The 19,865-nt window shown below is 44.5% G+C and overlaps 2 protein-coding genes across 6 annotated transcripts; both read right to left on the bottom strand.

Annotated features, from left to right (window-relative positions):
• Positions 1-1,220: 1,220 nt before the first annotated feature.
• On the bottom strand, positions 1,221-7,120 carry LOC121534709 (high affinity immunoglobulin epsilon receptor subunit gamma). 3 transcript variants are annotated; one of them, XM_041841290.2, is made up of 5 exons: positions 6,940-7,120; positions 2,803-2,897; positions 2,445-2,525; positions 1,713-1,778; positions 1,221-1,592 (listed from the first exon to the last, which is right to left on the bottom strand). In XM_041841290.2, the coding sequence occupies exons 1-5, from the start codon at positions 6,992-6,994 to the stop codon at positions 1,524-1,526; spliced, it is 366 nt and encodes a 121-aa protein (XP_041697224.1). In that variant the 5' UTR covers positions 6,995-7,120; the 3' UTR covers positions 1,221-1,523. The 3 variants fall into 3 exon arrangements, with proteins under 3 accessions (XP_041697224.1, XP_041697225.1, XP_041697227.1); XM_041841291.2 differs by having other exon boundaries at positions 1,713-1,775; XM_041841293.2 differs by having other exon boundaries at positions 1,713-1,733.
• A 3,050-nt stretch (positions 7,121-10,170) lies between these two features.
• LOC121535611 (vang-like protein 2) lies at positions 10,171-19,494 on the bottom strand. Of its 3 annotated transcripts, none has more exons than XM_041842841.2 (8): positions 19,071-19,494; positions 14,875-15,258; positions 14,487-14,610; positions 13,502-14,109; positions 13,178-13,311; positions 11,565-11,700; positions 11,071-11,317; positions 10,171-10,835 (listed from the first exon to the last, which is right to left on the bottom strand). In XM_041842841.2, the coding sequence occupies exons 2-8, from the start codon at positions 14,943-14,945 to the stop codon at positions 10,575-10,577; spliced, it is 1,581 nt and encodes a 526-aa protein (XP_041698775.1). In that variant the 5' UTR covers positions 14,946-15,258; positions 19,071-19,494; the 3' UTR covers positions 10,171-10,574. The 3 variants fall into 3 exon arrangements, with proteins under 3 accessions (XP_041698775.1, XP_041698776.1, XP_041698777.1); XM_041842842.2 differs by having other exon boundaries at positions 14,875-15,196; XM_041842843.2 differs by having other exon boundaries at positions 14,875-15,160.
• Between the last annotated feature and the right edge of the window lie 371 nt (positions 19,495-19,865).

Here is a 19,865-nt window from a genome sequence, read left to right as displayed (position 1 = left end):
CTACAGCTATGTCTATCAGGCATGCTTAGGCAAATATTTTAATAGTAAAACCAACTTCAGTTTTAGAGATTTACGAAAGTAAATTGTTGCATTATTGTTTCTCCTTATTGTTTGCTAGTAAACTTAGCTAGCTAGCTTTCTTGATATACAATACTTGTTATTTAAATCTGTTTGGAATCCTATCTTGCATCATGCCTACAATTTTGTGAGATTGAAAGGCATCCACGGTCATAATCATAACCAATGTCAACCCTCGTTAATTATGTTACATAGCTAGCTAGTAAAATTATTTAGTTTCTGATGTTACATGTTTGTTAACAAGTTACAAACGCGAGGCATGGCGCTTAACAAGTTAGCAGGCACCAGGCAAACTAGCTAGCAAACTCTAGTCATGTGCTAACATTTGCTGGTAAACCTAGCTTTAGTTGGCTGGTTGTAATGTTGTAGCTTGCTGTTTAGTAGCCATATCTTCAACCAAAAAGATAACAGGTTTTACAATCGAGATACAAAAGATCTCCGATTGTAAAACCTCTTCTATTTTTAGTTATAGATATGGCTACCGGTAGTTGTTTAGCTAACTTAGCTACCTAGCTAGATAGCTACCTAGTGAAGTTAGCAAACAGAAAAATAATTAGATTTCCCCCCACTGTAACAAAGTAGTATGTTAGCCAGCAATACACAATATGGGTTTCAGTAGATAAACTAAAGTTAGCTAACTAGCTAGGTGGCTTGCAGGAAAAATTACTTAATTACTTACTTACCCATCAGTACACCGGAAGCCGTCATAGGGTGTATCATTCAGGGCGCAAAGCCCAGACCTGCCTTCCTTCTAGGCAATTATGTGTGAAACACATCTCACTGTCCTAGAAATGCCTCGGACATGATAAAAACAAGCCTCCAGGGTAAAATTATGGCAACCCACTGGTGTGTGGGTAAGTCTCAATGTAAAGGCACCAATAATTTGGAACTATGGATCTGTGAATGCCATCTACTGTTCTTTCTTGAGCTCAAGCAAGGATACCTTGCTTTGACAGATAAAATAATCTCACATGCAGTCGGTCGGTCAGTCAGTCAGACTCAGGTTGTTGAGCCTTTTTTTGGGTTCTTCCCACGGTGACACAGTAGTATAACACTCATATGGTTTTGTCATATCAATTTAAACATGGACAGAATACATTAATGTCAATGAAGCTGTAATAAAAAAAGACATCGGACCCTGATTTAAGGTTGTTTCTGAATCATTTAATATTTTAAATAAAAACATTTAAATGACAAGTTAATTGATAGTCAATTATAGAAAGTGAAAGGGCTGCTTTACAGAATAATCTAAATGCATCTTAAACACTGCCCATCTTGGGCCCCCAGTCAACAGCCACCAACACTACTGGCCCTACCTCACCTAAGCATGATGATTTGGAAAGGAAAGCAAGCAGTCATGTAGATCTAAACTAATTGAAATGCCATGTTAGACCGGGTTGTGGTTTGTTGTTTACCACCACTCATACTACTGCCTTCTTCCTTTATCACACCAGCATCGCTTTATTCTGCACCTTGATGGTCTCATAGGTGTCCTGACCTTTATGGGTCAAACCCTGTGAGAGGAAGCACAGTGAGGGACTTGAAAACAACTTGAAATCCTTAAAACTGCAATCTTCTTTGTGTCATTTATGATATACTTTAAGTTATAATAAGAATAAGAAAAATTATCTTACTGCGTAAAGTCCCTCTCCTTTCTGTAAAATGGAAATTATGAGAGCTGTTATCTGCGCTGTTATCTGCTGAAGGCACACATACACACATGCACATGCACACACACAAACACATACACATGCACACACACACATGCACACACACATAATTTACTTTATCAGAAGAACATTTAACAGGAGAACATCATTCCTCCTTCCCTATATCTCATGTTCTCCTTCTCTATTTATTTTTATCGGCAAAGACAGGAATTGGTGTAGAAGACTAGAGACAGAGGGTGATGATATGACCGTTTAAAGCTTTCACTACTCTTAGCTTCCACTGTAGTTAGATTTTCTTTCTATCACGTAATCTTTTCTGTGTAACAGGATATAGTGTTGCGTTTTAGTCTGACTGTAATGGAAACTGTGTTTATAAGTAGCAGGGTTGGTGGTCAGTTCTCGTTAACAGGAAAAGCAGAACTGTGGGCTTCGAGGTGACATGGTAAAACAGCATATGACTTGACATATTCCTCTTACATCGCTAATTTCTTGAACAACCAGGATGAATCATTTCGCCAGCTGAATTTGATCAACATTCAGATGTATACATACATTTTCTGGTTTGTAAAGAAAGCTACAGTTGAATATTGGTTATTGAGAGTATTGTGTCATATATACATGCCCAATACACATTCACATTCTCTCTCGCTCTTATTTTCTCTCCCTCTTACACACGCACACAAATGTTTATTGTACCTGTGGATACCCGCCAGTGCCCTGTGGATACCCGCCAGTGCCCTGTGGATACCCGCCAGTGTTTATGTAGATGGGATGCATCTGAGGAACATGATGAATATCATTTTAATTAAACAACTGTGTGAATGTGAAACGTATTCTATTTATGTGGGAGCTGATCTTCAATTGCTGAGGCAGTTATATTGTTATTGATGTCTTGAATGTGCTATTATTGTTGAAATATAAATAGCATTTTACAGTATGAATATTATTAATGTGGTCATGGAGATATGTGTGAGCTGCATACCCAGATGTATCATATGTTTTGTGGATGGTGAGATGTTTTATAATGTGTTATAGTGCGTTTATAATTCCTTACCCTCAGTCTGCAGTACAAGATGGTGAGAATGACGCCGTAGATCACGAGAATCCCATCCAGGATATAACACAGTTTCCCATCTGGCACTTGGGCCTCTGCACACATTATAGGATCACATTGCATCATCATCATCATCATCACTATACCATCATAGATATCACTAATGAAAAAAAAATGTATCAACCGCAGGCCTACTATTTTTATCTGTTCATGTTGTAATACTGCAAATAATGAATTACACATGTAATGTAAAGATAATTATAAACTGGGTGGTTCAAGCCCTGAATGCTGATTGGCTGACAGCCGTGGTATATCACGGGTATGACAAAACATTTATTTGTACTGCTCTAATTACGTTAGTAACCAGTTTATAATAGCAATAAGGCACCTCGGGGGTTTGTGGTATATGGCCAATATACCACAGCTAAGGGCTGTGTCTAGGCACTCCGTGATGCGTTGTGCGTAAGAACAGCCCTTAGCCGTGGTATATTGGCCATATACCACACCCCCTCGTGCTTTATTGCTTAAATAATCTATTGCATAGAGTGCTGTATTACTAGCCCATTAGGTTGAGGATCAGGAGTAATTGTCATAGTACACTGATTATACATGTCCCTGTCACGCCCTGGCCTTGAGAGGCCGGTTGTCTTTAGTTGGTTTGGTCAGGGCGTGAGGATCTATGTTAGAATTTCTATGTTTAGGATCTAGATGTGTATTTCTAGGTTTGGCCGGGTGTGATTCCCAATCAGAGGCAGCTGTCGCTCGTTGTCTCTGATTGGGGATCATAATTAGGTAGCCTATTGTCTACTGTTGATTATGGGATCTTGTTTCCTGTCAGGCTGGTATGTGTATAGCCCTTTGGACTTCACGTTACGTTGTTTTCTTGTTTTGTTTATGTTTATTGAGTTAAATAAACATGTACGCTTTTCACGCTGCACCTTGGTCTGACCCGTCTCTCAACGTTCGTGACAGAAGATCCCACCAAAAACGGACCAAGCAGCGTGCCCAGGAGCAGCAGACACCCTGGACACAGGTGGGGAAGTCATTTTGGACTTGGGAGGAGATATTGGCAGGTAAAGGACCCTGGGCGAAGGAGGAAGCCCAGGCAGGAGAGGATCAACGGCGACATCAACAGTGCCGGCCGAAGAGGAAGCCCGAGAAGCAGCCCCAAGAAAACATTTTGGGGGGGCTCACGGGGTGGACGACGAGGCAGCAGGAGGCCGGGAAAGGGCTGACTAGAGAGGAGGAGGCCGCTATTCTAGAGGTCCTCCAAGACCTGCGGATCGAGAGTCTGAGAGAGGAGGCCACCACGTTACGGGGGCTGTTAGATCAGAGGGAGCAGGAGGTATCCGTTCAGAGGGAGGCGCTACAGGAGGCTCAAAGGGAGAAGGAAGTAGTGGAGGCAAGGAGAGAGGAGCTGGTCAGGCAACAGAAGGAGCGTGTGTTCATAGAGGAACCTAAGTATGCGGAGATACGCACTGTGTCGCCAGTGCGCATGCACAGCCCAGTGCGTCCTGTGCCAGCGCCCCGCACGTGTCGTGCGAAAGTGGGCATCCAGCCAGGACGGGTTGTGCCGGCTCAACGCTCCTGGTCTCCAGTGCGCCTCCACGGTCCAGTATATCCTGCTCCGGTTCTACGCACTGTGTCACCAGTGCGCCTCATCAGCCCGGTAAGCCCCGTACCTGCTCCCCGCACCAAACCAGTGGTGCGTGTATCCAGTCCAGTACGGCCCGTCCCTGCTCCCCGCACCAAGCCAGTGGTGCGTGTATCCAGTCCGGCACGGCCTGTTCCTGCTCCTCGCACCAGACCTGTGGTGCTTGTCTCCAGTCCGGTCCGGCCCGTTCCTGCTCCTCGAACCAGACCAGTGGTTCGTGTCCCCAGTCCGGCCCGGCCCGTTCCTGCTCCTCGCACCAGACCTGTGGTGTGTGTCCCCAGTCCGGCCCGGCCCATTCCTGCTACTCGCACCAGACCAGTGGTGCGTGTCCCCAGTCCGGCCCGGCCTGTTCCACCGGTGCCCAGTCCAGTTCCGGTCAGCGGCTCTACTCCGGCGCCAGAGCAATCCGCTCCACCGGTGCCTGATCCAGCTCCGGGCAGCGGCTCCACCCCGGAGCCAGAGCAGTCCGCTCCAACGGGTTCCAGTCCAGCTCCGGTCAGCGGTTACACTCCGGAGCCAGAGCAGTCTTCTCCACCGGGGTCCAGTTCAGCTCCGGTCAGCGACTCCACTTCAGACCCAGAAGTCAGCCCCTCTCCAGGTTCGGGGTCTTCCACACCAGGGTCCAGCCTATTGCCTACTGTTGATTGTGGGATCTTGTTTCCTGTCAGGCTGGTACAGTGGGGAATTTTTTTTTTGTCAGCTACCAATTGTGCAAGTTCTCCCACTTAAAAAGATGAGAGAGGCCTGTAATTTTCATCATAGGTACACGTCAACTATGACAGACAAAATGAGGAAAAAAATACAGAAAATCACATTGTAGGATTTTTTATGAATTTATTTGCAAATTATGGTGGAAAATAAGTATTTGGTCAATAACAAAAGTTTCTCAATACTTTGTTATATACCCTTTGTTGGCAATGACACAGGTCAAACGTTTTCTGTAAGTCTTCACAAGGTTTTCACACACTTGCTGGTATTTTGGCCCATTCCTCCATGCAGATCTCCTCTAGAGCAGTGATGTTTTGGGGCTGTCGCTGGGCAACACGGACTTTCAACTCCCTCCAAAGATTTTCTATGGGGTTGAGATCTGGAGACTGGCTAGGCCACTCCAGGACCTTGAAATGCTTCTTACGAAGCCACTCCTTCGTTGCCCGGGCAGTGTGTTTGGGATCATTGTCATGCTGAAAGACCCAGCCACGTTTCATCTTCAATGCACTTGCTGATGGAAAGAGGTTTTCACTCAAAATCTCACGATACATGGCCCCATTCATTCTTTCCTTTCAGTCGTCCTGGTCCCTTTGCAGAAAAACAGCCACAAAGCATGATGTTTCCACCCCCATGCTTCACAGTAGGTATGGTGTTCTTTGGATGCAACTCAGCATTCTTTGTCTTCCAAACACGACAAGTTGAGTTTTTACCAAAAAGTTCTATTTTGGTTTCATCTGACCATATGACATTCTCCCAATCATCTTCTGGATCATCCAAATGCACTCTAGCAAACTTCAGACGGGCCTGGACATGTACTGGCTTAAGCAGGGGGACACGTCTGGCACTGCAGGATTTGAGTCCCTGGCGGCGTAGTGTGTTACTGATGGTAGGCTTTGTTACTTTGGTCCCAGCTCTCTGCAGGTCATTCACTAGGTCCCCCCGTGTGGTTCTGGGATTTTTGCTCACCGTTCTTGTGATCATTTTGACCCCACGGGGTGAGATCTTGCGTGGTGCCCCAGATCGAGGGAGATTATCAGTGGTCTTGTATGTCTTCTATTTCCTAATAATTGCTCCCACAGTTGATTTATTCAAACCAAGCTGCTTACCTATTGCAGATTCAGTCTTCCCAGCCTGGTGCAGGTCTACAATTTTGTTTCTGGTGTCCTTTGACAGCTCTTTGGTCTTGGCCATAGTGGAGTTTGGAGTGTGACTGTTTGAGGTTGTGGACAGGTGTCTTTTATACTGATAACAAGTTCAAACAGGTGCCATTAATACAGGTAACGAGTGGAGGACAGAGGAGCCTCTTAAAGAAGAAGTTACAGGTCTGTGAGAGCCAGAAATCTTGCTTGTTTGTAGGTGACCAAATACTTATTTTCCACCATAATTTGCAAATAAATTCATTAAAAAATCCTCCAATGTGATTTTCTGGAGAAAAAAATTCTCAATTTGTCTGTCATAGTTGACGTGTACCTATGATGAAAATTACAGGCCTCTCTCATCTTTTTAAGTGGGAGAACTTGCACAATTGGTGGCTGACTAAATATTTTTTTCCCCCACTGTATGTGTATAGCCCTTTGGACTTCACGTTACGTTGTTTTCTTGTTTTGTTTATGTTTATTGAGTTTAATAAACATGTACGCTTTTCACGCTGCACCTTGGTCTGACCCGTCTCTCAACGTTCGTGACGGTCCCTCTATATATATATATATATAGTATAAATGTACTTGTCCATGATGGAATAAAACATTTAATGTAAAATAAAACAGGATTCTCACCTGCAAGGCTGAAGTTCAAGAGTAGAGCGACCAAGATCAGAGATCCCCGAAACATCTTCGTAGGAGGCACAAAATGAGAGACACGGTTAAAGAAAGTAGATGGAGAGTTGGAGTACTTGCTGTTATTTCAATGGCTGTCTGTGGGTTTCTGACACCTCTGAACAGAAAGTGCACAGAGCTGTAGCAGGAAGTTATAGGCTCATACTGGTGTCCGTTTTTAAATGTTAAAACCACACGGTTGTCCCCTCCCCACCCACAGAGATACAGTACGTGTCAACTTCAGTATGTGAGAAGAGAAGATAGAAACACAAACATGTACACATTTCTGATGCATACATTATTGCACTGTTCCTGGATACCTCATTATGTGCCATATTGTAATTAATAAGTATGGATACTGTGTAAGGCTACTTGTTAGTGTGATTAACTTTTTGAAAAACTTGTAATGTAAATATTAAATATGGTGGTCAGAAACGTAAACTTCTTCAACTTAGTATGATATCCATACACATGGCTAAATAAGAAGTTACTTTTCAGTGTGAGGGTGTTGACATGGTGTTGCATGTTTTCACTAAAGCATTGTTCACACTGCAGGCCTTAATGCTCAAATCCGTTTTGGAATACTGACTGTCCAAACAGCAAGTTACAAGTGACCAAATCGGATTTGTGCGTGTTCAGACAGCAGTCATTTGCTGACATGGCTACGCTAGTTGTCATAGTAACGACAGGTGTGTGCTCAGCAGTGTAGGCTGATTGGTGGTGGTGCTCCTGCTTCCTTTCACACAGAAGTTATGTAGCAAGCTAAGGCGAAAACAATGCCTGCCAAGGACATTTCCCAGTTGATTTGAATGTTCAAAATCATAGTGTAAGAACACTTTTAAAGCCTCAAAGGATATGATCCAACTTTCGAAATGAGTCCTTTTTGGCTAGCCACAGCAGACAACTAGCTAGGTGGCTGTTTAGCTTTCTAGCACATTCACTACTTTGTAAACAATTAACAAGCTAGTTAGCTACCAAATGTTATTGTCAAACTGTCAACAAAGTAGCTAGCAAACAACAAGATATGCCAAATAACATTCTAAAAACCACTTGAGGGCAAATAAATCAGATTTGACCATTCAGACACAAGTCGCATGGCCACGAATCAGATTTGGGGCTTGAAATATCCTATTCCATGTGCTTTTTGACTATTCAGACCGCAGGAAAAAGAACAGATTCGAATCAGAAATTCCAGAAAATAGGACGAGTCACTTCAAACTGCCAATGTGAACAAGGCTTAAGAGCCATATTGAATTGAGTAATGGGGTACTATGCAAAAAAATTAAATAAAGACAATGGGACTGATCAGGAAAAAAAAGTGTTTTAGGTAAGAAAGGGAAGTTTAAACTCAATCTGAATTATTTATCAATTCTTTATCCTTCTCTGAATTATGACGGAGCTCTGAGATCAGGGGTTAGAGATACTGAAGATTGAGGTCTTTAAACAGGAAGCACATATTCCATTACGTCTTTAATCATCTTCTCATCAATAGGCTAACAGTACTATTTTTGCTAAAAGGGCAGGATAATGATAACCAATATCCAGAAGTCTCGCAAAATTACATTCTGTTTCGCTACACAGAGTTCAGCAGTAATCAGTCTGGTAATATGAGGCTAGGAAAATGACAGACAGGGCTTCACACAATCACAACTCGGTGTGTGAGAAAGAGTAGTGACAGAGAGAACCGGTGCACAGGAAAATGTTTTAATAATGTCAAAAACATCTAGCACACTATACAAGCTACAATTATTAATAAAATAAACAATACAAGTCAAATCTACACATTTGTGTACAAGCAGTCCTCTTTTCCAAAAGTACAATTTTTGTTGAATTGCATTATCATAACTTAGGTATCATAAAAAATAGAAACAAACAAGCTCATCATATAAAATGTACTTAAACGCAAAATTCTAGCATGCATAAAAAACTGGAACAATCATTTGTATTCTGTCATCCAGATGTTCTCATCAGTTATGTCAACCAGTTCTGAACTTTGTTTCATTGGTTGTTCTCACAGAAATGAAGGGCATTTCAGTTCGAACTGCTTGAATAACAATGACTGGCAGTCATATTGTGGCTCAGTTGTCCAAAAGAAGGTAGACAACAGTTTGGAGCAGTTCAAGTCAACACCAGGCTGCCAGTTACGGTACGTCTTGGTTAGAACCGAGAGGTTTAGTGGTCAGAGAAGTGGTTCTTTGCCAGAGATGACCAGACAGCATTTCGTAGTTCACACATGGGTAAGGCTGTTGGATGTAGGAATCATACTGTGCTTGTTTTAATGTTTTACAATGTGGCACAATCTGGTGATTTGCTACGACTGCAGAGGACTTGCAGTGAGGATACAATCACGTCCCTGGTCAGAGGAAGATGGATGGAGGACAGTGGACACAGGGTAAAGACAAGAGGAGTCCATTCAAAAAAGCTTCATTGAATTACAGGTTATTCAGGACAGTCTGTCTGAGAAAGCTGTCCCAAGGCAGGGATGTATACTCAGTTTCTCATTCAATGTTACCAGAATCATGATAACATTTGTGTAAAAAGGCAAGCATAAAATGAAATGAGAGCCACATATACACAGAATATGTGACTCCTTACAACACACAGTCTCAGGTACAACAAGCTCAGGAATGTAGTTCCTTCCCAAACAGATTGAGATAGTTGGCCTACAGGCAACAAGAAACACCTTATCAATTCAATACATTCAGTAATTTAAAAAAAAGTCACACCCTATATAAAAACAGGCCTCATCTTTCCTAATCATCACTTCCAAGCACAACAACACACTGGCAGTGGAAGCAGTATACCAACTTTGCAGTCAGCTGACTTACATTATAGTCATGTAGCAGATGCTCTTATCCAGAGCGACTTAAAGGAGCAATTATGGTTAAGTACCTTGCCCAAGGGCACACCGACAGATTTTCCAGCTAGTCCGCTCGGGGATTCGAACCAGCAACCTTTCGGTTACTGGCCCAACACTTTTAACCGCTAGGCTACCTGCCACCTTTGTGAGTTGTACTCTGATTGGTCCATTTGTAAGACATCAGGAAATGGAACAGAGAGGCCAATGACACAGCCCCTCTAACGGGGTCATGGCTAGAAGGGATCCAGCTTTTGTCAAATTAACGTCAGGTTCGACTTTTCGTAGCAGGTTAGGAGAACTTACACAGCAGGTTAGGATAATTAACGTAGCAGGTTAAGATAATTAGATTAAGAAAAGGGTTAGGGTTAGCTAAAATGCCACTTTTGACGTTAATTTGACAAAAGCTGGTTCTATTCTAGCCATGACCCTCTAGCGGTCAGCTAGGGATCTTTATGTGATGAGTCTACTACACAGTTATGTATTCCAGTGGTTGCAGTCAAAGTAGCAAAAATGCTGTTATTCATCAGAATAAATGTAGGCCTATGCTCCCTTTGGAAAAACAAGGGAATTGTACAGCGTATCATAAAGACATGGTCAAGGCATCCATCTTCGTCTATGGAAGATTGTAGCTTTATCACATTCTGTTAACATCCATGACAATGGTTCAATAGGAGATTACATGATGATCTAGCGCCCTGCGTATCCCAGTAGGATCAGGGGCCTCCACTGACCCCCTTTACACAGACGTCTCCGACTGCAGCCTCATCACAAACTTGTGGCTCTTGGGGTCGATAAACTCCTCACCGATACGCAGGAAGGGGAGAGGCTGTACCGTGACGACCAGGGAGAAGTCAAGGCGGCGCAGGGAGAAGACCAGACCCTGACGCAGGGCAGAGGTCACAGGCTCCTCGCTCACTAGAGTCCAATGGCGCCCCCTGCCGTTCTCACGCTGGTACTGCAAGGTAGGGCCCGGGCTGAGGTAACGCTCCAGGAAAGCCTGAAAATACAAAAATACAGCCTTTCAAAATCAACCTTAATGAGGAAGACCTGTGAATGGGTACAGAGAGGATGAGTACTTGAGCACAAGTGACTATTTGAATTGTAGATCTGATCAAATGCATGCCATTTATCCCAAAAGCTGTTGTAACATTATACCCAGGAAGTAACAATGTATCCCTTCTCTTTGAGGGTTATACATTATAGACAAGTGAACGTGACACGTTGTTTCTCACCTTGGGGGTCATGTTGTGAGTGATGCAGAACTGCAGGTGTGTGAGGATGCTCTCCATGCTGTGGTATGGCTGCTGGCGCGTGGTCCTCAGGTACTTCTGCATGGCCCGGGCCATGGGGGCGAAGATGGCCTGAGCCGCCTCACGGGGGTCCATCACCTCACGGGGGTGTTTTGGGGACGATGCTGTGGGGTCATCATCCTGGAGACGCTTGATGTGGGTGAAGGCCTCTTCCACTGCCACTACCAGCCTGGACAACACAACAATCATCATTATGATAACCAAAAGCAGTATGATACAGGAGAACTCAATGGATAGTGTCATCAGTCATCATTACTGTGCCTGAAATACACTATTAAAGGGACTGGTCATTCACTAGCAACGTACGTAACAACAAGATTCACTGGCGCAAACAGAACAGTACAGGGACATTAACAGGGTTTGTCCCTCTAATCACTTAAAAGCATATTAAGGAAACAGGATGTTGTCTGTCTTACCTGGCCTTCCGCTTGCGGCACCTGCGGTCCAGCTCGGCCTCCTCATAGTAATACTCGCTGTGAGAGTTGTCTCTCCTGCGGGCTGCAGCAGCAATCATGGCCCGGGACTGACTGTTGGTGTTATTGGTGCTGTTCTCTGTGGATCAAGACATATACAGTACCAGTCAAAAGTTTGGACACACCTACACATTCAAGGGGTTTTCTTTGTTTTGACTATTTTCTACATTGTAGAATAATAGTGAAGACATCAAAACTATGAAATAACACATATGGAATCATGTAGTAACCAAAAACATGTTAAACAAATCAAAATATATTTTATATTTGTGATTCTTCAAATAGCCACCCTTTGCCTTGATGACAGCTTTGAACACTCTTGGCATTCTCTCAACCAGCTTCACCTGGAATGCTTTTCCAACAGTCTTGAAGGAGTTCCCACATTTGCTGAGAACTTGTTGGCTGCTTTTCCTTCACTCTGAGGTCCAACTCATCCCAAACCATCTCAATTGGGTTGAGGTCGGGGGATTGTGGAGGCCAGGTCATCTGATGCAGCACTCCATCACTCTCCTTCTTGGTAAAATAGCCCTTACACAGCCTGGAGGTGTGTTGGGTCATTATCATGTTGAAAAACAAATGATAGTCCCACTAAGCGCAAACCAGATGGGATGGCGTATCGCTGCAGAATGCTGTGGTAGCCATGCTGGTTAAGTGTGCCTTGAATTCTAAATAAATCACAGACAGTGTAACCAGCAAAGCACCCCCACACCATAACACCTCCTCCTCCATGCTTTACAGTGGGAACTACACATGAGGAGATCATCCGTTCACCCACACCGCATCTCACAAAGACACGGCGGTTGGAACCAAAAATCTCCAATGTGGACTCCAGACCACCGGTCTAATGTCCATTGCTCGTGTTTCTTGGCCCAAGCAGGTCTCTTCTTCTTATTGGTGTCCTTTATTTGTGGTTTCTTTGCAGCAATTCGACCATGAAGGCCTGTTTCACGCAGTCCCCTCTGAACAGTTGATGTTGAGATGTGTCTGTGACTTGAACTCTGTGAAGCATTTATTTTGGCTGCAATTTCTGAGGCTGGTAACTCCAATGAACTTATCCTCTGCAGCAGAGGTAACTCTGGGTCTTCCATTCCTGTTGCGGTCCTCATGAGAGCCAGTTTCATCATAGCGCTTGATGGTTTTTGCAACTGCACTTAAAGAAACTTTCAAAGTTCTTGAAATGTTCCGTATTGACTGACCTTCATGCCTTAAAGTAATGATGGACTGTCGTTTCTCTTTGCTTATTTGAGCTGTTCTTGCCATAATATGGACTTGGTCTTTTACCAAATAGGGCTATCTTCTGTATACCCCTACTACATGATTCCATATGTGTTATTTCATAGTTTTGATGTCTTCACTATTATTCTACAATGTAGAAAATAGCAAAAATAAAGAAAAAACTTTGAATGAGTAGGTGTGTCCAAACTTTTGACTGGTAGTGTACATCAGTCAGTGGATGGATGGATGAATGGTGGTAGGGGTTGGTTGGTTGGTGGATGAATGGATGGATGGGGAGATGAGGTAGAGAGATAAAGTAAGTAGTCTACAATGCTATTTACCGTCCAGAGAGTAGACTTTGAATCCAGACATCTTCTTGGAGAGGATGGACTTGGGCAGGTTGAGCAGAGCAGGGTTGTAGACAGGGAAGTCCCTGTAGTACTGATCCAACACCCACACTGCTGCCCTCTGGATACTGGAACACACAGACACCATTAATATCAGCATCACATTGAGCATACAGAAGCAGCTATAATGCACATACTTGCCCTGTGTAAAAACATGACAGGACGGACCATCATCATCATAATCTTTATCATCGTGTTAGTAATGATCATCCTCATCCTATGACACACCACAGTCACACACAGACAGCACAGACTGACCTGAGGTGTCCCACGTTGTAGAAGCGGCTAGCCCCATCTGTGGTGCGCACCACCTTGAGGCAGAAGGCAGGCTGCAGGTGTCTGACCTCCAGCAGCACCAGGGCCAGGTACTGGATGAAGAGCAGCGCATCCACCAGCGATGCCGCATACTCCACGATGCCTCTATAGTCCCTTTCCCGGGGCTCCAGCACACGCACGCCATAGAACAGCCAGTAGGACGCCACAAACAGGAACACCAGCACCATGAGAAGGCAGCGGAAGATGAAGAAGCGGGGCAGGGTGGCGCGCGGCGGGCGCAGGAACAGCGCCCAGGAGGAGATGAGGAGAACCAGGAGCTTGAAGGCCAGAGAGACGTAGAGGCCTTCACAGGGCGTGCCGCAGGGCTCCAGGGCCTCGCGCCACAGCAGCTGGGGGAGGACCAGGAAGGCCAGGGGGGTGAACAGGGCGAACAAGCCCAGGCAGCCGCCCAGCACAGGCCCCAGGAAGCGCTTGCATTCCAGGGGAGACGATTCCTCCAGCTCCTTGGAGACGCGCGTCAGGTCCTCGTTGGACACGCTGTGTTCTGATGTGCCTGTGACCACGGTGGTGGTCTCACCCCAGTTGTCATCCTGCAGACAGGGACAGAGACAAGACATGGTGTAAACGTAGAGGAGTGATTGAGGGGGGCTTTAATGAGATATGAAAGGATAGAGAGTTTTTCTGACCACATAACCTGATCTGAGTTTTTCCTGGTTAGGTCACATTTTACATTTTGCAGACGCTCTTATCCAGAGCGACTTACAGTTAGTGAGTGCATACATGTTTTTTTTCATACTAGCCCCCTGTGGGAAACGAACCCACAACCCTGGCATTGCAAACGCCATGCTCTACCAACTGAGCTACACGATCAGGAAAACCTCTGGCCCTATTATGAGATAAAGATTTAGAGAAAAAAATATGGAGATCTAGAAGTGTTGGAGAGGAGAAGGTTGTGATTCTGTCTGACCCTGTCATCTCCACGGGTGGACTCTGCGTCTAGTAGTGGCTCCCCAGGGGCCTGGATGGTGACAGACTTGTCTCCACGGCTGCTGCCGTCTCTGCTCTTGGAGCGATGCCTGTCCCTCCGATCCCTGGAGTACAGAAACAGGACAACCACACAGTTATGTCAGCGTGCTAAGCCCCTGTCCTTGTGTGACCGAAGCTTGTGGGTACATGTGTGATCCGTGTGTGTGGTTGCTCATCAATGTACCCATTGACTAATGGATCGATGTATATTACACATGCCTTTGATCTTAGTGTTTAACTAAAATGTGTGGAATGATTGTTTAAAGTGTGCGTGCATGCTTGTGTGTATATGTGGTTTTTGGGGGCATTTGTGACCACCCTTCTGGTACCTGTGCTTGCGAGAGCTGCGGGAGTGGGACGACTTGTAGGAGTAGCCCGAGTACTGTGACTCGTTGTCCATGTCTCGGGTCGGTGGGCAGGGTTTGCGGGCCCCTCCTCCCCCCGTGCCTCGTTCCCTGGCTCCGCCCAGCTGGCTCTTGCGCTCAGAGATGGACTTGGTGGATAGGGCCAGAGGCAGCTTCAGCAGGTCAACCTTACTCCTGAAGGAATCTATTTTGGAGGCCAGAGGACAGGGAGAAGAGCCCACCAGATAGAGGGAATCAGGGAAACGATTGACTAGAGAAAGGAGAGGAAGAAGAAGAAAATAATACACTAGACAGGAGGAAAGGGAGAGAGATAAAAAGATAGGAGGGGGGTGTTGAAGTGGACAGGCCCTGAAATAGAGGAGAGAAGGGGTAGAATTAGTGACAAAGTGGCAAAAACAAACTCCTATCCCTAATCTGTGGTGTTTAAATCCAACCTGTTTCTTGGTATTTGACCCTGACTGTCTGCGCAACTCAACACGACGTTAGCCAATTGAGCTAAAATATGTTAGCTCTAGGAGTGAATATAAGCTTTTAGATCTCAGGCAAGGTTGGCCCTCACGTGAGCGTAGTTCTACAGGCCATAAGACTGCAGTGAGACGAGGTCCAGGAAAGCCTACAGATGTGATACAATGGCGGCCACATTGGATTACTGTGTTTTCCCAAACTTATTTAGGCCTCTCCCTCTCTTTCCCCATCTCACATTCCCTCTTGGTCTCCCTTGGTAACAGGGCCTCTCCGCTGCTATGGTGATGAAAGAGGGTGTTCAGCTGGAGGGGATTTGAGGTTGATAGTTTCCATGGAAACCTGACCTTACGCCACCCTCTCGTACCCTGAGGAAAATGCCCCCTAAATACAAGTGTTTGTGTGACTGTCTTGTCTCATGCTTAATTGATATGGGCACTATGTTAATTGTATGGGCTAACCATGTTAATTGGAGAGCTTGATGTTAATTGGAGAGCTTAATGTTAATTGGAGAGCTCGATTTGTCACGTGGGGCGATAGTCAGTCATAGCCTTGCAGGGCATTAAATTAAACAACTCCACCAAAATGCCATTCTATTCTCAAGTTCCCTCCTTCTATAAAAAATTGAAAAGTCTGTGTGTCTGCTCGCACAAGTTGACATAAGCCTCGTCTTGGTAGAGTGCCCCACTGTTTATGCTAATAAATTCATTTTAGCCTTTGTACCACCAATAAAAACCTATGAGCCCCATCGCATGTGCTGAACTTCAGCTCCCATCGCATGCTGAAAATAAACACAATCTATAAATCAGTCTCTGTGGAGGTGCTGTGCAAAGGATGTGCGTAAAAATTTATGCGTAATGTATAGGCATACTCCTGAAATTGTAGACAATGTAGGCTACGCTACATAGTGCGGAGCTGGGAGAAGACACATGCTCATCCCAGCTTGCTGTTAGTATTCCCATGATCTGGACTTGATCCCCAGGGACAGACTAGGCTGTCTGCTTGATACTGGGGATATGATGAACACCTGATCCATCAAGGTGTGGTCTGCTGGAGAGATGTATAGGCCTAGATAGAGTTTCCTTTCCCTATTCAACCCTGTGTGTCCTGTGACCCAGTTAATTAACTGTGCGGTGGTGGTGACTCCTCACCCGACTAACGCCAACCTCACTAAACCACATCATCACGTCATAAAGGCTAACCAGAGACCATGTAATTAGAGAGTTGGGCCATTGAGGTTTCTGCATTTTGATGCTTTAACATGACACTCCAACATTATGTGGCAGCCATGTTAGCGCCTCATTAACATTACATGGGGAATATTTAAATAATGGTATGTCTAGAATTAGAACAATATTAAAAATGTAAAGAATTGGCCCAACTCTCTAAATACACAGCTCTGAGGCTAACCATACCATAGCAATCTAAAACATAGAAGGCTGTCAGATGCATCTGCCTGTGATTGTAGAAAATCGCTGCAACTCCCCAACGGGCTCGGGAGAGGCGAAGGTCGAGTCATGCGTCCTCCGAAACATGACCCGCCAAACCGCGCTCCTTAACACCCGCCCGCTTAACCCGGAAGCCAGCTGCACTGTGTTTTCGGAGGAAACACCGTCAGCCTGCAGGCGCCTGGCCCGCCACAAGGAGTCACTAGAGCGCAATGAGCCAAGTAAAGCACCCCCGCTAAACCCCAATTGTGCGCCGCCTGGGATCGAACCCGGGTCTGTAGTGACAACTCATGCAGTGCCTTTGGCCACTCGGGAGGCCCCCATTTATTTATTAACCTTTATTTTAACAGGTCGTCCCATTGAGACCATAGTCTCTTCAGATGATCCAGTCAGACAAGCCAACGGCAGGGCTTTCCTGACAGTGTATAAAATATGATGCACGTCTCGTTGCCTCCCAGTGAGTATCACAGATGCCTTGCCTTCTCTGAGTACATTACACATCTCTCTTCACATTACTCTACACCAATACCTAGACTACCATAACAGCACACATGCCTGCCAAATGACACCACCATCTCCTTCCTCTCTCACAAAACTTAATCCCTTAATGTCGCTTGGTAAATATAAGCAGGGGAGGTGATATACCCCTAACTACATGCCCACACAGAGAGACCATTCAAAACCATTTTTACAATTTACAGTTTCTTTTTTTCCCCCTTTCCTTTTTTACAACTGAATGAAATCATAATCCAAACTTTCACCAACTGCTTGAGGGAGTGGCAAAGTCCAAACAGAAACAATTATCAGTGTCAAAGCGGTATGTTACTTCATGTCAGTGTAATATGAAGGCAAAAACAGACAACTGTGCACTCTCAACCCTTGTGCCCAATCTGCCCATGTGATATGAAGTGGAGCAGGTGTTTGTACAATACAATGTGGAAGATAGGGTGTGGTCAAATCAATAGATTATGGACTGGACAGTGCAGTCTTGTTACAATTATTACACGAGGGGCAAGACAATTTACCAAACACACCTAGCCAACACAAACTATGATGTGCCCATAAGCCATATTCAAGCCCATGCATGGGTTAGAGGTTACCACTGTCCCAAGTCTTGCCTCTGTCACCATTGACTTTGCCTCATCTATAGGCCTATGACTTGTTGGCCTGTTTATTATGAGAGCCACGGCAGCTGGGACAATAGCCTGGGCATTGGGAACTCTACAGTAGTCCAAGCAAAAGATAGTGGCCGACTACTACATTATAAAAGTAGGCATAAGACGAGCAAAATAATAATTTTGTACCAAGCTGTTATTTTGTTGATATATTTTGGATGATTGCAGTGGCAAAGTTGGTTAATTGTTGTACTTTCATTAGCTTCTGATAATTTTACAAGACCATTTTGATTTCATTATGCTTAACACAACAGTTAACTCAAACCTAACACAACTTTGAAATGAAAACGTTGTAATTGTGTACATTTTAGTCATTTAGCAGAAGCTCTGACTTAACAGGAGCAATTAGGGTTAAATGCCTTGCTCAAGGGCACATAGACAGATTGTATCACCTAGTTGGTTCGGGGATTCGAACCAGCGACCTTTCGGTTACTGGCCCAACGCTCTTAACCACTAGGCTACCTGCTGCCCAGTTTTTGTAATTTACTTTGATCTGAAATTAAAACAAGCACCAGCATTTGAGCTGCTGAAGTATTCTACATTCATACTACATACATTTAGTCTCTAGACTGGACAATACATTTGTAACATGCATAGCAGCAGTCATTTTTCCAATGTTACAATCTTGTTACAATGGGAACAATCCTTGCTACGATGTTACAAACATGTACTTCAGCCACCAGCTGAATCAGATACACTGTAGCTAGCTATATTCGTAACATTGGGACATGCCTCAGCCTCATTTCGTGCCCAGCCTGTTTGTAACAGGGACCAACATGAAGGTCCATTAATAATTAAACCTCACAACCACAAAGGACTGAATGAAACAATAACCTGTTACTACATGAGCAATAAACTAACAAACAAAACATGTTAACCGAAGATTCAACTACGAAAAATAAGTTATAAACGCCAATTGTATGCAACATCAGCATGAATGTTTCCTCCATTTAGAGGGTTAGGGCAAACAATGGGGCGAGACTGGCATTTCCCGTCGGCGAATATTTTCACCCTTTTCTTTTCGAAAGGGAAAACCCTGGATGAATGGATCATGCACATTGAAATAAACACCAACCTTCAGCGAAAATTCTCACGAAGCTTGAACCCAAGTATCCTCTCCGAGTCTAGATCCCATGCCGTCGCAATGAGGGTAGGCTACTTCCTCCCAAATTGTTGGGGACTCAGGACTCAATTCTTCGAACCGTCCGATATCTGGTTAGATACCGTAGATAAGTGTCCAGGGTGAAAATAACAATAGGCCCGATCAGGGGTCCTCTCTAAACTTCCCTGCAGCTGCGGTCTCGAGCGATAAGCGACTTATTGTTTAGGAAACATGAGACCCTAGCGCCTATTTATTTAATCTTCCCCTGTACTTCAATGGTCAATGATGTCCAAACATTGTTCTCTATACCTATCCACACTGAAAAAAACATTTTCCACCCCAAAAAACTACTTAGCTGTCCCAAAATATACATTCAGGTATTTTCTCACTTTCCTCTCCCCCCTCCTCAACCGTAGCACCCTGCCGCCCGCCCCGGATTCATTGCCCCTCCTCCACTCCTTTCTTCTTGTGGAACCTCAAGGCTGATGATGTAGCTAACTTCAGGCCCTCCAATGTAATATACCACTTAGAACTAGTACTAAAACTCCAATATCAAATGTACAGTGCCTTCAGATATTCACACCCCTTGACTTTTTCCACATTTTCTTGTGTTACAAAGTGAGATTAAAATGGATGTAATTGTCTTTTTTTTGTGAACGATCTACACAGAATACTCTGTAATGTCAAAGTGGAAGAAAAATTCCAACATTTGTAAAAAATGAATAGATCTTGATTAGATAAGTATTCAACCCCCTGAATCAATACATG

The sequence above is a fragment of the Coregonus clupeaformis genome, chromosome 21, assembly GCF_020615455.1.
Source record: "Coregonus clupeaformis isolate EN_2021a chromosome 21, ASM2061545v1, whole genome shotgun sequence".
In the NCBI taxonomy this organism is placed as follows: Eukaryota; Metazoa; Chordata; class Actinopteri; order Salmoniformes; family Salmonidae; genus Coregonus; species Coregonus clupeaformis.
This window is presented reverse-complemented; position numbering and strand designations above follow the sequence as displayed.